The 14,310-nt window shown below is 42.0% G+C and overlaps 1 protein-coding gene across 4 annotated transcripts; it reads right to left on the bottom strand.

Annotated features, from left to right (window-relative positions):
* Window positions 1–4,784: 4,784 nt before the first annotated feature.
* On the bottom strand, window positions 4,785–14,310 carry LOC142850030 (RNA-binding protein 4B). Of its 4 annotated transcripts, none has more exons than XM_075973059.1 (5): window positions 14,110–14,238; window positions 13,047–13,474; window positions 8,235–8,905; window positions 6,167–6,388; window positions 4,785–5,469 (listed from the first exon to the last, which is right to left on the bottom strand). In XM_075973059.1, exons 2-3 carry the CDS (start codon window positions 13,456–13,458, stop codon window positions 8,244–8,246), a joined length of 1,074 nt encoding a protein of 357 aa, XP_075829174.1. In that variant the 5' UTR covers window positions 13,459–13,474; window positions 14,110–14,238; the 3' UTR covers window positions 4,785–5,469; window positions 6,167–6,388; window positions 8,235–8,243. The 4 variants fall into 4 exon arrangements, with proteins under 4 accessions (XP_075829174.1, XP_075829177.1, XP_075829173.1 ...); XM_075973062.1 differs by having other exon boundaries at window positions 4,785–5,378; window positions 6,169–6,388; XM_075973058.1 differs by having other exon boundaries at window positions 6,167–8,905; window positions 14,110–14,310.

Raw genomic sequence — 14,310 nt, 5'->3', positions numbered from 1 at the left:
TTCTGTACTATTCAGTTCAGACATGGCTTGGCCCACAGCAGGTGCTCAGCCACTGTTGAATAGAAAAGTCAGCTTGGTGGGTTTCAGAGATTTAAGTCCTCCCCCAGATGGCCACCTAAATATTATATTTATCTGTACACTATTTCCTATCTACAAGGTATTTTTTTAACTTCATCTATAGTCTGTTCATACTTTTCCATTAGTTATTGCTAAAAAAAATTAATGAGCTTATGATAAATCTGTATCTTCTAGGAAATTCCTTCACAGTCCACAACAAGGATCAACTTCTGTCACGTACCTCTTCTAGTTTCATTCACAGTTTTGCCCAATCTTCATTGCTGCCTTTTTGGCTAATGGTTGTGTCTCCCTTTCCCTCCATTTGGGATAGCCACCCTTGTTAGAATTCTCATTTTCACATATTAGAGTATTAGAATGTATTTGGCTCTTCATAGTGGTTAGCACAACTGAATTAACACATTGGTCACCATAACTTGCTGCATAGCAGGAGTTCAAAGAGCAGATAAAGGAGTTCAGGAGCATTTAGAGTGAGAGGTCTCATGGGACTCGGAAATCATCTGTTGAGAAACTTCATGTTGGTTATGAAGGAAATTTTGTACCTACAACATGCAGCTTCTCATGTAAGAACTGAGGTTTAGAAGTAAGTATATTAGTTTACTCCTAGCCAGTTGTAACTAGTTGAACAAGGTTTTTGAACTAACCTTTCTTAAGGTTTTATTATGAAAAAGTGAAAGGAAAAAACTTCATATAATATCAAAGTTGTAGTCACTAGTCATTTAAATTATATAAAAATTTGTGGAGCTGGAAAGATGGCCTAGTGTGCTGCTCTTCCAAAGGACTTGAGTTTGGTTCCAACTCCCTGACCCCCATGGTGGCTTACTATTTATAACTCCAGCTCCAGGGTATCTCCAATATTCTCTTGGCATTCACGGACATCTGCTTAGACATGGCATATAACCACACAGATACACATGTACCCATAGAATTTTTAAGTACTACTAGGTATAATTTAAATATTTAAGAGTTACATGTGGCTGCAGACTGAACAGTTCAGTACAGTTTTGCAAAGTCTTAAACTGGCCATGGCTCTGTAGAACTATTTGTACAGGTTTTTCTTTCCTGTTCTGCCAGTGATTTAGGGGATCAAGATACAGTAAACTACCATGTTTACGTTTGTCAAAACCCAGCACAATACCATTAGAGATTCTGGTGAGGTCAGTATCCACACATTTTTTTCCACACATTTTTTTGTTGTTTTTTTGAGACATGATCTCTATATGTAGTCCTGGCTTTTCTGGAGCTTTCTATGTAGACCAGGCTTGCCTCAAACTTACATAAGATCCTCCTGCCTCTGCCTCCTGAGTGTGCACCACCATGACTACATATCTTTTCCATTTTGACTGGTGGTGTACCTACCAATCTCAAATCCCAGTGGTTTTTAATCTCTATTGTGTGACAACAGGGATTGTCCTGCCCTCCTGTGCAATGTTGGAATTAACATGGGCCTTTTGTACTTTTTCCTAGTTGGAGTGTGGGCATGGACCTCTGTCATTCTGGCCTCTAGTCAAAGTCAGAAAATTGTTAAGCATAAAATATGTGGAGTCTAAAGTATTGGTATACTCTTATAATCAAAGCATGAGAGAGGATGATGATGCAGGATGACAGAGTTTGAGGATAGCCTAGATAATAAAGTAAAACCCCATCTCAAAAGAAAGTAAAAAAATGGCTCGACTGTTAAGAAGGAACATTGGCTATATCTTGCAGACGATTTGGGTTTAATTCCCAGCACCTATATGGTAGAACTGTCTGTAATGCCTGTTCTAGGTGATCCAGAATCCTCTTCTGGCCCCACAGACACCAAATACATACATGCAGGCAAAACAACCATCCACAGAAAATAAAATCTCTTTAAAGAGTAAAATGGGTGGGGTAGGGTTAATTAGGGGCAAGTACATTTGGCATGTACAAGTTTCTGTATTTGATCTCTAATCCCCTCATCCAAATGAGGAAAATTTTATAGTCAGAATGTTCATACTACGACTTCCCATAAAGGAGAGAGTGAAGCATAAGTTAGATTTATGCCACCACTCAGTTTTAATATACAGGAGCTAAAGATTCATAGTGTTGATTAAAAATTTCCTTGGGCCAGGTAGTGGTGATGCACACCTTCAATCCCAGCACTGGGGAGTCAGGATGATCAGATGAAGGTGTCCTCTTCAGCTACACAGTGAGCCTGAGACCAGGCTAGACTTACGTGATTATCTCAAAAACTAAAATGCTTATTGTTCAGCCATAATACCAGAGATCAGATTCTAAGGACTCTTGAAAAAATGGGATGCTTAGGTGAACACCAGAGTTGGAAGATGTAGGAAGGGGAGACAAGAGGATCCTAGGACTGGTTGACCACCTAATTTAGCTAAATAGCCTGTATTGACCTCTTAGTTCAGCCCATGTGCAGTGCATACATATGTAGACATACCCTTCAACAAAAAAAAAAAAAAAAATTTTTTTTTTTCCCCGCTGAGTATATCTCTTGTCTGTCCTGGAATTCACTTTGAGGACCAGGCTAGCCTTGAACTCAGATGCACCTGCTTTTTGCCCGACTTTGCTTTTTTTTGCAAGTTAAAAATTTAAAAAAATTTTTTTTAGATGGGGCAGTGAGGTGCATGGACACTTAAACACAATCTCTCTCTCACATGCACACACACACACACACACATGCACACTAATTAATTTAAAACTTAAAAAAATTGACTGGGCAATGGTGGCACACATCTTTAATCCCAGTACTTGGGAGGCAGAGGCAGGCAGATCTCTGTCAGTTCAAAGGCAGCCTGGTCTACAAAGCAAGTTTCAGGACAGCCAGGGGCTGTTACATAGAGAAATCCTGTCTCAGGGGGGTAAAAAAATTTAAGAGGGGATGGAGAGATGGTTTGTTTTTTCTGAGATTTGGTCTCATTGTCCAGGCTAGGTTCGTTTGCTGTATAATTAAGGATGACCTCTGGCTCCTGATAATACTAACTCTTGAGTGCCTATCTTGAGTAATTCACAGGTGTATGCCATGGCCTCAGCCTATTTACTTCTATTAGTTTTTCTGATCCAGCGGGTCTTACCCTCAGATGTAGTGATGCACACTTGTAATCGAGGTTAAAGGGGTAGAATTAGAAGTTCAAGGAAAGTTTCAGCTACATGGTGATTTCAAGACGAATCCTGGCCGGGCGGTGGTGGCGCACGCCTTTAATCCCAGCACTTGGGAGGCAGAGGTAGGTGGATCTCTGTGAGTTCCAGACCAGCCTGGTCTACAAGAGCTAGTTACAGGACAGGCTCCAAAACCACAGAGAAACCCTGTCTCGAAAAAAAAAACAAACAAGACGAATCCTGGCATAAAAACTAACCCTTCCATACTCCCTCCCCAAATCTTGCATACATTTTAGCTAAAGACTAGTCCTAGCAGAAATACTAACACTTGGGCTGAAGGGATTGCTCAGAGCTTAAGAGCACTGGCTGCTCTTCCAGAGGTCCCGAGTTCAATTACCAGCAACCACATAGTGGCTCATAACCATCTCTGATGAAATCTGGTGCCCTCTTCTGGCCTGGAGGCAGATGGCGCATGCCTTTAATCCCAGCACTCGGGAGGCAGAGGCAGGCGGATCTCTGAGTTCGAGGCCAGCCTGGTCTACAAGAGCTAGTTGCAGCACAGGAACCAAAAAGCTACGGAGAAACCCTGTTTCGAAAATCAAAAGATAAATAAATAAATGGAAAAGAATATTAGTTAAAAAAAATTAACACCTTGAGAAAAAAAAATCATTTTTAAGAGTTCCTAAGTGAATTTACATGAAAAACTTCCTCCCCCTTTTTTTTGGTGGGGAGAAATAGGAAATTGACCTAGGGCTTTGTGCTTTACTATGTAGCTATATGCCTAGCCTCCTTTTTTAAAAAAAAATATCTATTTTTGAGATTTTTATTTTATGTATATGGATGCTTTACCACATGCATGCAGTATCCTTGGAGGTAGAAGAGGACGTAAGACTCCCTTGAACTGAAGTTACAGACAGTTGTAAGACACCAATGTGGGTGTTGCGAGTTGAACCCAGGTCCTCTCTTGTTGCTGAGCCATCTTTCCAGCCCCCCCCCCCCCCCTGCTCAAATAAACAAAGACTAAGCATTCATGAATGATGGCTTATGTCTAATCCCAAGATTTTGAGAGGCAGAGGCAGGAGGATCAACACTAGTATGAGACTGGTCTGCTCTGTATGGCATGTTCCAGAGCAGCCAGGCCTACATAGAAAGTTTGTCGGGAGTGGTGAAAGGGAGAGCAAGGGAAAGTGAGCAAGAGAGAACAGCAGGGTGGGGGGTGTCTACTAAGCCTACAAGGGAGGATGTTAAAACCTAAAATTTTTATTCTCTAAAAAAATTTTTTCGTGTGTGCATGTATGTGTAGTACTGTGCCTGCTTGAGGCCTGATGAGGTCAGAAGAGGGCATCGGAGTTATATAGAGATGGTTGGAAGCCACCAGCACCATTGGGCTTCTATCGTGAGTGTGCTGGGTTTCCAGCCTTTCAACTCTAGAACAGCTCTGATTATAGTGACCAGTGTCTCAAGACTCAAGTCATCTTCAGCTGTCTGTTTCTGAAACCATACTGTTCTACTCAACTTTTCCTTCTACATTTTAGACACTCACTCATTTGAATTTTGTAGCTCAAACACAACTGGGAAAGAATCAGAAGACACTAGTAGTAAATAACAGTCACTCAACTAGGAAAAGATTAAGTGTTAGAAACATTTATTTGTCAAAAAAAAAAAATGGGAGGAGTGGAGTAAAACAAGGTTAAATTTCAGCTAATGCTATATACCACGATCACAGGTCGGACAAAACTGGGAAAACAAAAACAAAAAAACAAACCAAAACAACAAAACCCCAATGGTCCTAGCAACTTCAGATGATTAGCTTCAGTGTTAGAGTCCAGAGCTAACACAAGTTAAAGGCTGCTTGCCACTACATGGTCGTTTTAAAGGGAGAGGAGATGCTGTAGGAAGGCAGGGAGAAGGGCTCAATTCCTAGGGAAAGCAAGATTAAGAGGGGTTCCACTGTACAGGAAAGAAGGGGATGCCAGCATAATCCTTACCTAGGGCTGTTCAGAGGCTGAGAATATACGGAACAGAGTGAAAGGCTACAGACAACTAGTATCAAGGAAAGAAAAGTCAACTTAGAATTAAATTAAGAAAGAAAACATAGTTGGTCACAAATTCCTTTGTTTACTGAAACATGAAGCAATGGAAACATCCCGGCAAAGGGGACCACGAGGACCAAGTTCTCATATATGATCGCAGCCCGAGGGTTCAGTCCGCAATTATCCTACCTGAAAGAAAGCACAACACAAGAGGCTTACACAATGCCTGGAGAGCAAGCAGCCTGGTTCCAAGTACAGGGCTCTGGTCCCGTCCTGTATTCTGGGGGGGGGGGGGGGGAGAGGGGGGAGAAACAAAGAACAAAACAAAAATCAAGTCAGACTGGGTTGAATGTATATCCCACAAAATCACCCAGGAGCCTAATAGCTACATCTAGGAATCTACTTAGAGCTGTATGCTGCACAAGATGCAAAACTGCTGATAGTGCTAAACTCAGCTTGCTTTTAACTTAGGTAACCCAACCCCTTTAGTAGAAGGCTACCACTGCTTCAAAGAAGGTATGAATTTTTCAGTAACTACAGATTAATTTTGTAAGACTATTGTCCAGGAAAAGATGCTAAGAATGAGGTATAGTCAATTTTCTTTTTCCTTAAGAGATGGGATTTAATTATGTTGCTCAAGATGACCATGAACTTCTTGTTCTAAAGCAGTCGTGAGTAGATGGGACTACAGGCATCCACCACCCATGCCCAGCCCAATTTTACTATTACAAATGTTCCAAAGAAAACATTCAAAAAACATAGTCACAAAGACTAGCGTCTCAAAGAACAGTTGGTCATTCACCCTTTAAAGTTTCTACTTGTCACACTGTCAGTTCAGAACTATAGATGCAGTAGTTTCCTAATTGACCAAATATCCCTTGACAAAAGAAGAAACCACTGCTAGGACTGTCTAATTCCTCCATTGATGATGGGAACTCCAGACACCAATGGCTGGGGGAAAAAAAAAGTTAACTCACACCAAGCTCCTCTACTTAATACAGACACAGGGCCAAATCTTGGTCTTGATCTGTGCCAATCGACTTCAAAAGTTGTGATGTTCTTGGATCAGTTCTGTTAGGGTGAGACCCGAATTTGGATCCCCAACAGTTGTGGAGTATTTCATCCTGGCAGCCTCATTAACATCAGGCTCCTGGGACTGCAACCAACTCAGGGTTATTCAGTCCATTTGAGGTTCACACCTGGAAGGTAAGTTTCTTTAAAAGTCATCACTAAAAAGAGGTTAGTTGAACAGCTACTGATTGAAGTTAAATTCATTTTCAAAATGTCCTTAAAGACTATACTAATTTAATATTTAACTTTGAAACATACTTGAGAAACAAAGTCATCTAACAGATTAATACTAACTTTATCAGAGGTATCTCAGAGTAGATCCAGCTGTAGAAATTAATATCAAACTACATTTACATGCTGAATGATGACTAAATGATGGCCTTAAGAAATCCCGAGTCTTACTAATACAACTGTACAGCATATAACTTAACAAACATGGCATTGTTTTCTTAACACATATACCAAATCAGGGGATAAGTTGGGAACACTGGTGTCTCAGCGGTAACTTATTTAACCGCATGGCTGGGGCTCTAACTCAAGTGACGCTCTACTTGAAAGTACAAGGAAAACTATGAGAGAATTGTGCATTGTAAACGCCATTTCCATTCTAATGAACTTTACTTGTCTCTGAGTATCCCCAATTCTTATCATTCCAACACTCTTAGCACATTTTCTGAAACTGGGAAACAAGTTTCCAATGTCACCACCTACAAGATTTTTACACATCAGAAATGATCAATTTATCTAAGTCCTTGAGTGTTCCCTTAAGAAAATGAAACTTGCTAAAATAAACAGGAATTCTGTCATAGGCTACAAAGAAATAGGGCTTAAGTGCTGACATCAAACATGGTCTGGGCTGGAATAAGGATTTCATGGAACATATCATGAAAACATTGAAAACTGAAGTGTCTTAAAACATTAGGTCTTTATCCGACTTAAAGTAACACACCAAAGAGCATCATTTATAGGCTAATAACCCAAGAAATAGGTTTTTTTTTTTTTTTGAGACAGGAGTCTCCTATATTTTCTAGACTTTGCTAGAACTTGCTGAAATTTAGGCTATTCGCTTACCATAATCCTTTGGCTTCATCCTCGTACAGAGATTACACGTATGCACCACTGTGTGCTACTCCAAGAAGTGCTTTATTAGCAAACTGGAAACCCCTGAAGATTCAAGATTCTCACTGTGCCATCCATTACTAGCTCCCTAACGTACCCTTTACAACACCACAGCAGCTTAGTAGTGCCGATACTATGATTTTATTATTTATTTCGGTTTTTCAAGGCAGGGTTTCTCTCTGTAGACCAGGCTGGCTATGAACTTAGAGCTCTCTGCCTTCCAAATGCTGGGAGTAAAGGCGTGTGCCTATACCGCCTGCCTGGAAAGAATGAATTTAAGAGGTCCCAGTTTGAATTTTGGCTCTACCTCTCATTTACCAGATTATCACAGGCGAAGTGCTGATACACTCTAAGACTTAGTTCTTTCCTGGTGAGGAAATCGCTATCTATACAACAAAGGGCCAGTATATGTTAGCTCCCCTCCCCCCATACTGGCTTACAACCTTTTTTTCCCCTTTTTTGTTTTTTCGAGACAGGGTTTCTCTGTGTAGCCCTGGCTGTCCTGGAACTCACTATGTAGACCAGGCTGGCCTTGAACTCAGAGATCTACCTGCCTCTGTCTCCGCAGTACCAGGATTAAAGGCATGTGCCACCACTGCCTGGCTTATATACAACTTTTTAAATAATATTCTCGGTAACAGGGCTTGTTCCTATTTCAGAAGTAACACATTGGAATCATACTAATTCCTCAACGGGCCAAATAAACCTGTGGCCTAAACTATAGGAAATACTGAAAGCATGTAATTTGTGCCTTTTGGGTATGTATGGTGGTTTGGTCCTCTGGCTCCTCAGTGAAGCAAAGGTCTCTTGTAAGGAACTAAATGTAAATTTCAACCACATCCACCCCACTCTCACCTCCAGTTTTTAAAAGGCTGAGTACCGTGCTCGGTCCACATACTGCTCCCGCTCATACCGGGCCATGTCATACAGAGAATTCCGTGTTGCTGCTGAAGCCTGAGACATCTCACTCTCTGGCCCATAACCGTAGCCCTCTCCAACTGCTGGGAGCACAGCTGCATTCCGACGTAGTGGGCTCCTGTCCCTTCCATAATAGGAGGAAGGGGCAGCAGCAGCCATGGCTGCTGAGGTGGCAGCTGAGCCGGAGTTCTGCAATAGGTGTCTGTCATAGGGATCAACAGAAGTGGAGTTGAGGTGACTGGGTACAGCTGAGCTCTGGACTTGAGGAAGATGAGACATAGTCTGCTCTGCATAATTGTATGCAGAAGCTGCAGCCGCTGCTGCCACAGCTTCGTAAGATCGGACCCGGTAGCGCTTATAGTAGTCAAGTGCTCCATACGCATCGTTGTAATACATGGATTCCCCATAACCCATGGTATAGGGCGTGCGCACTGCTCCATATTGTTCATTGTACTGTTCAGTAAAGTCTGCCACGCGCCCTGTACGGTCTACTGGGCACTCTTTGGACCAGTGCCCCTCTTTCCCACACCGATAGCAGCCGCTCTGGTCTCCCATCCCGGGCGCAGTCCTAAGTCGGCTGGTGGACAACTGCACGTGCATTCGTTTGCCTTGAAGAAACAGATAAAAATTATTGTTACTCATTAACTTTCTTTTCCCTCACCCAAATAAAAGTAAACATAAAATATATATAATACATACACATTCCTGTTACCCCACTTCATTCAGCAATCCCTTTCGAAAAAAGTAAGGTTCAACAGAGGTGAGAGCTAGATATTGGAGTTCTTAGAGACCAATTACTGTTTAATGCCAGTAGCATATCAGACTCTCCTCTACTTCCATCTCCACAATCTATTTCCTTCCCCCATGCAAAGACCGCTGGTTTTACTACTTCCAAATCAAAACCTCACTTATCGGTAGGTTTAGAAGGCATCTTTTCCACCTCTAAACAATTCATGTTAGTTCTGAGCTCAATGGAAAAAGCATATGCCTGCTAGCATGTACGATACCCTGGCCTCAACCTCAGTACTGCATCACCCCCAAACCCTACAAACAATCCCAGTTCAACAGCTGTCTTCTGTCCACCATGTTTCATCCAGGAATGTGTGCAGGTGCTTGGATATCCAAATCATACTTGGCTTATAGGCTTCACCTGTACTTGAGGGAATTAAAAAGAACCTCTATAGATTTCAATTCCACCCCAGTTTTTCCCCCCCTCAGGATTAGACAAAGCTTCTCAGGAACGGGGAAAAAATTCGATTGAATTTGCCTTTCATAGATTGAGTCCATTTTTTTTTTTAAAAAAAGAAATAAAATACTGTGATTTTACCTAATTGTCTCAGCCCTATCCTACTTTTTAACTTAAGGGAGTGCTTCATCAAAATTTGTGGCAAAATCTTCTGTAGTTGTAAAAAGGAGGCTAGTAATTTTTTTTTTTGATCTGGAGCTAGAAACACCTGTAATATAAATGATAGGTGGCTGCATTGTTTTAGATTCTTTCCAAAGGTTACTGGGGCTTTCAATTTAAATTCAGATTCAAGTAGTTTCATCTCTCTACTAGATGCGGACAGGTGGAGCTCTTAAGGTTTCTCAAACCTCCAAGTTACGGAAATCTGCCAGTATTTTCCAAAAAACCAGCTCACTAAAAGTGTTTTATCTTCAAAGCTGCAACAAAAGAGAGTATTAAAATGCCAGAAGCTGGGAAACTCTAATTTCTGAAACTCTGCCTTGGGAAGGTGGGAAACTCAATTCTAATTTCTGAAATTTTATCTTGGGTCAGAGTCCAAAGAAGACTTGGAGATGTAGCTGACATAATAATGACCCACTGATTTAATGCTGAGACGACACCCCTAAATTCTTACATATCCTTCCCAATTCAGCTGCCCGGATGGTTACTTGGGAGCAGCTTCGTTATGATTTCCAATTCAAACTGCATTCATTGCTGCCTGTGGAGAGGAAACATCTTGAAAGACCCAGGTAAACTCAGATTCTATCTTTAGAAGTTATATAATGCAGAGACATAAGTTTTAGACAATCATTAATACACAGAAGTAAAAGTTCAAAAGATGCTCAACTTGGCACTAAAAGGTGCCCCAAAAGGCTTTAAATTGAACAAAATGCCAAATTGGCATCTCCACTGTATTCGTTGTAGTTTCTGTAAGATATGTGAAGGAATTATACATATAACCCCAGTACTCAGAAGTCTGAAGCAGGAGGATTTTTGAGTTTAAGAGCCAGCCTAAGCTATACGTCAAGACCCTGTCTCAACAAAATTCATTACCTAATACTAAATTTTCTATTGCCACCTGGAAAAAAATAGTTCATTACAAAAATATCTGCATGTATAACTTGGGAGTAAACCAGTAGTATCTCTAGAAGAGCCAGAAAGAGAATGTGAAACCAAATAAATGATTCTTCTTTTCAACTCAGTTTATTCTATGGAAGTGATTATTTATATTATATACGTACATGTATAATAAAAATACATTCATGGCATTATTTAGATTCCCTGTTTCCTATGTAATTATATTTGTTATTACACAAATATAAGGGTCAAGGAGCATAGTTCAGGGGTACTGTGTACATAGCATACTCAAGACCCTGAGGGGGTCAATGTTCAGCACCCCACAACCAAACAAAAAATCACATTACTCATCCTTCTAAGCTAACTTCTATCTCCCCACTTCCTTTAAAAATTAAAAGGGCAGGGGGCTGGAGAGATGGCTCCGAGGTTAAGAGCATTGCCTGCTCTTCCAAAGGTCCTGAGTTCAATTCCCAGCAACCACATGGTGGCTCACAACCATCTGTAACGGGGTCTGGTGCCCTCTTCTGGCCTGCAGACATACACACAGACAGAATATTGTATACATAATATATAAGTAAATAAATAAATATTTAAAAAAAATTAAAAGGGCATTTACTATTATACTGTGGGAATTTATCTGCAAAATGAGTACACTATTTTAAGTTTTTTTTTTTCCATTTTGTTTGTACCTGATAAGCAAACCCTTCGGGGATGGGAACATATAGGCTAGTAGTAGAGTATTAGCCCAGCATTTGTGGGGCCTCCAGATGATGCCAGAACCAAGAGGGGGTGGGGCAACAAAACTCCTTCCTTACTTTCCCGTCCGTCCATTATCACCTTCCACAGCAAGTGAAAATGATTAAGAATGTGATTAACAACATTTTCAAATTGAAGTGTGCTAGTATTGTTCCAAAATAAAAATACAAATTTAACAAAAAGGTCTAAGGCAGGTAGGTGGTGGTGGCTTAAACTCTGTGAGTTGGATTTCAGCCTGGTCTTCAAAGTGAGTTCCAGGACTTATACAGAGAAGCCTTGTCTTGGGGGGTGGGGTTAAGCTATCAGATTTTAAATATTTTCTAACCCAAGTAGAAGAAAATCATGGTTGCAAATAGTGCTCATCTTTCATTATATATTGCTTTTGCTGCCAAAATACATTTATTACCTCATTCTAATTTCACTACCATTCTTTGATGAGGGAACCACATCAGAGATCATTATTTTATAATGGGGAAAAGCACAGGGGCACACTTGTCAATGTGCAGGGATTAACTGCAACTTGTGCCCTAGGCTTTCAGTAGCTAAAGGCCAGGGCATCAGTGATGAAGGTGGAAACATATGACAGTGGGCCTCCAGTGAGCTTCACTATTTGCATACTTAGACTTTCCTGATTAACTTTCCCTTTTCCCCATGATCTCATTGTTTCCTAGGTTTAGCAGAGGACCTTTGTATATTTAACTTTTTTAGTTGGTGTTTAGGGCAAAAAGGATGTTGAGGTAAAAACTAGAAAAGTAGCCTTGAATATGCAGTCCAGGACGACACTCAAAGCATTGTAGAACTGTGGTAAACTATGAACTTCCTGCAATGTGGGTCTGCTATGTTTCCTAATATAGTAATCATTTCCCCGTGGCTCCTGTATTCTTGAAATATGCCCACACTGGAAAAATCAATTTTGAAACTTCAATTAAGTGAAATTTACTAGCCACATATAGATATTGGCTACTATAGTAACACAATTCCAGGGTTTTCAGACAAGATCCTGTGGTATTAATGATAATACATAATACGTGTTGTCAATATAAGCAATACAGTAAGCTCTATGATGTCTTCACTGGAATTTATCCAGACCACATTCCTGTTCAAGCTTGAACTTCTAAAGAAAATTTTTTTTTAACCTGCTAGAGGTAAGTAATAAGTGGAGCAGAAGAACCTATGACACGTTTCCTGGTTTTGCTTATAGTCCACAGACTCAACAAATTTGGACACCCCAAAGATACCCATATCCCCCAACCAGACTCACCACAGATTTCTCATATAGTGCTTCCTCTAGATTACCATTTTTCTCTTCGCTACTATCATCCATCATTCAAAGTATCAGAATATAAAACACTAAAGCTTCTGGGTCACAACAAAAGCAGTAACCAAGTTATGACCTTTAGCTCTTGTTTTCACACTCCCTGCCTAGGCAGCTTAGCAGCCTAGCAGCACTCAAGTAAATGAAGACCAAAGAAAGTAACCCACAATTGTGGAGAAACATCTTAGCAAAATAATGGGAAATGTTTACTTCCCTAAAAGTAAATTATACTTCAGCATAGTAAACATAATCTATCCATGTCAATGAAAAGAGAATGAAAAGAGCCGCTCTCACAGCCCCATGGTCTTAATGTTCTTGCTTCTGCCTTAAGCTAGACCCCACGAAGCTCTGCCACCCAAGCCCCAGAACAGTTCACCTTGAAACTCTGTGTTGTCAAGGCCTCTGATGGCCTCCACTGCATCCTCTGCCCGCTCCATGTGTACAAAGGCATAATCTTTCACGATGTCACATTCAATGACTGGGCCATACTCCTCAAACTTGGCCCGAAGCTCTTGGTTGGTACAAGTGGGACTGATGTTGCCCACATGTAACTTGGTTGAAGCTTTGCTCTTATTCTTGCTGGCTTCCACATTGATGTTCACTCCGTGCAGTTTGTAGCGGTGTAGGTTGCGTATGGCATCCTCAGCGGCCGTCTTGTCCTCTATGTGCACAAAGCCATAGTTCTTAATGATGTCACACTCGAGCACTTTTCCGTACTGCTCGAAGAGTGAGCGGATCTCTTGCTCTGTGGCCTCCCGGGGCAGATTTCCAATGAACAGCTTCACCATCCTGACCGACAAGAGCCTGGCAGATTACAAACAAGATTTCAAAAGTCAGGCGTGAAGTTGAGACATTGCATAGCAATGCAGCATTTCCGTTTAATGGCTCAATATCTTCGCAACCGTCACAATTATTCCTTTTGAGAGCGGAACAGCAGTTTTTTCCTAAGTAGTGCTAGCTGTGTGTGACAATTCTAACAGAAGATAGGAGGTCATAAAGCACAACACGTTCCAACATCTCCGTGAGGTCAGGCACATCTAATCTACAAGGTTAGCAGCTTCAAGGTTTAGCACAAGGAAGAAAGCGCCAAGCAGAAAGCAAGAAACATCCGAACGTCCCTAGTTACAAGATTTTGGAGGGAAATCTGTGTGCCTCTCCACAGCGCGGTATCACCTCCCACAATACTCAGAAAAGCCCTCCTTTGCCCCACATCTGAACCCCTGTCCTCAGCGGCCCAACCTCCAGCTCCCACTGCCCAACAAAGACTCGTCTCGACCCCTGCCCCGCCCCCTCCGGAGACCCGGCCCCGCCTCCTTTCGTTGTCTTCCCGGGACGGTCCTCAGAAGACGAGCGGCCCCAATGCCGGGGCTACCTGGCCCTCCGCTGGGATGGCCAGGCCCGCTCCCGGGCTCCCCACACACCCACAACATCTCTCCTACCTCCGGGTGGTGCCGGCGGTGGCGGCGGGTCCCGCGTCAGAGAGAACCCTACAAAATGGCGACGGCCGCTCGAGCCTCGGCGCGACCGAGCGCTTTCTCGCGCGCCAGCTCACGCACGCGCGAGTGCGCGCTGCCTGCCTCCCCTCCCCCTGGTAGGAGCGGGGCGACCAATCCTGCGGCCGCACACAAATGGCCGCCCCC

The sequence above is a fragment of the Microtus pennsylvanicus genome, chromosome 5 (genome assembly GCF_037038515.1).
Source record: "Microtus pennsylvanicus isolate mMicPen1 chromosome 5, mMicPen1.hap1, whole genome shotgun sequence".
NCBI lineage: Eukaryota > Metazoa > Chordata > Mammalia > Rodentia > Cricetidae > Microtus > Microtus pennsylvanicus.
Note: the sequence above shows the minus strand (reverse complement) of the source record. Positions and strands in the feature narration are given on the sequence as shown.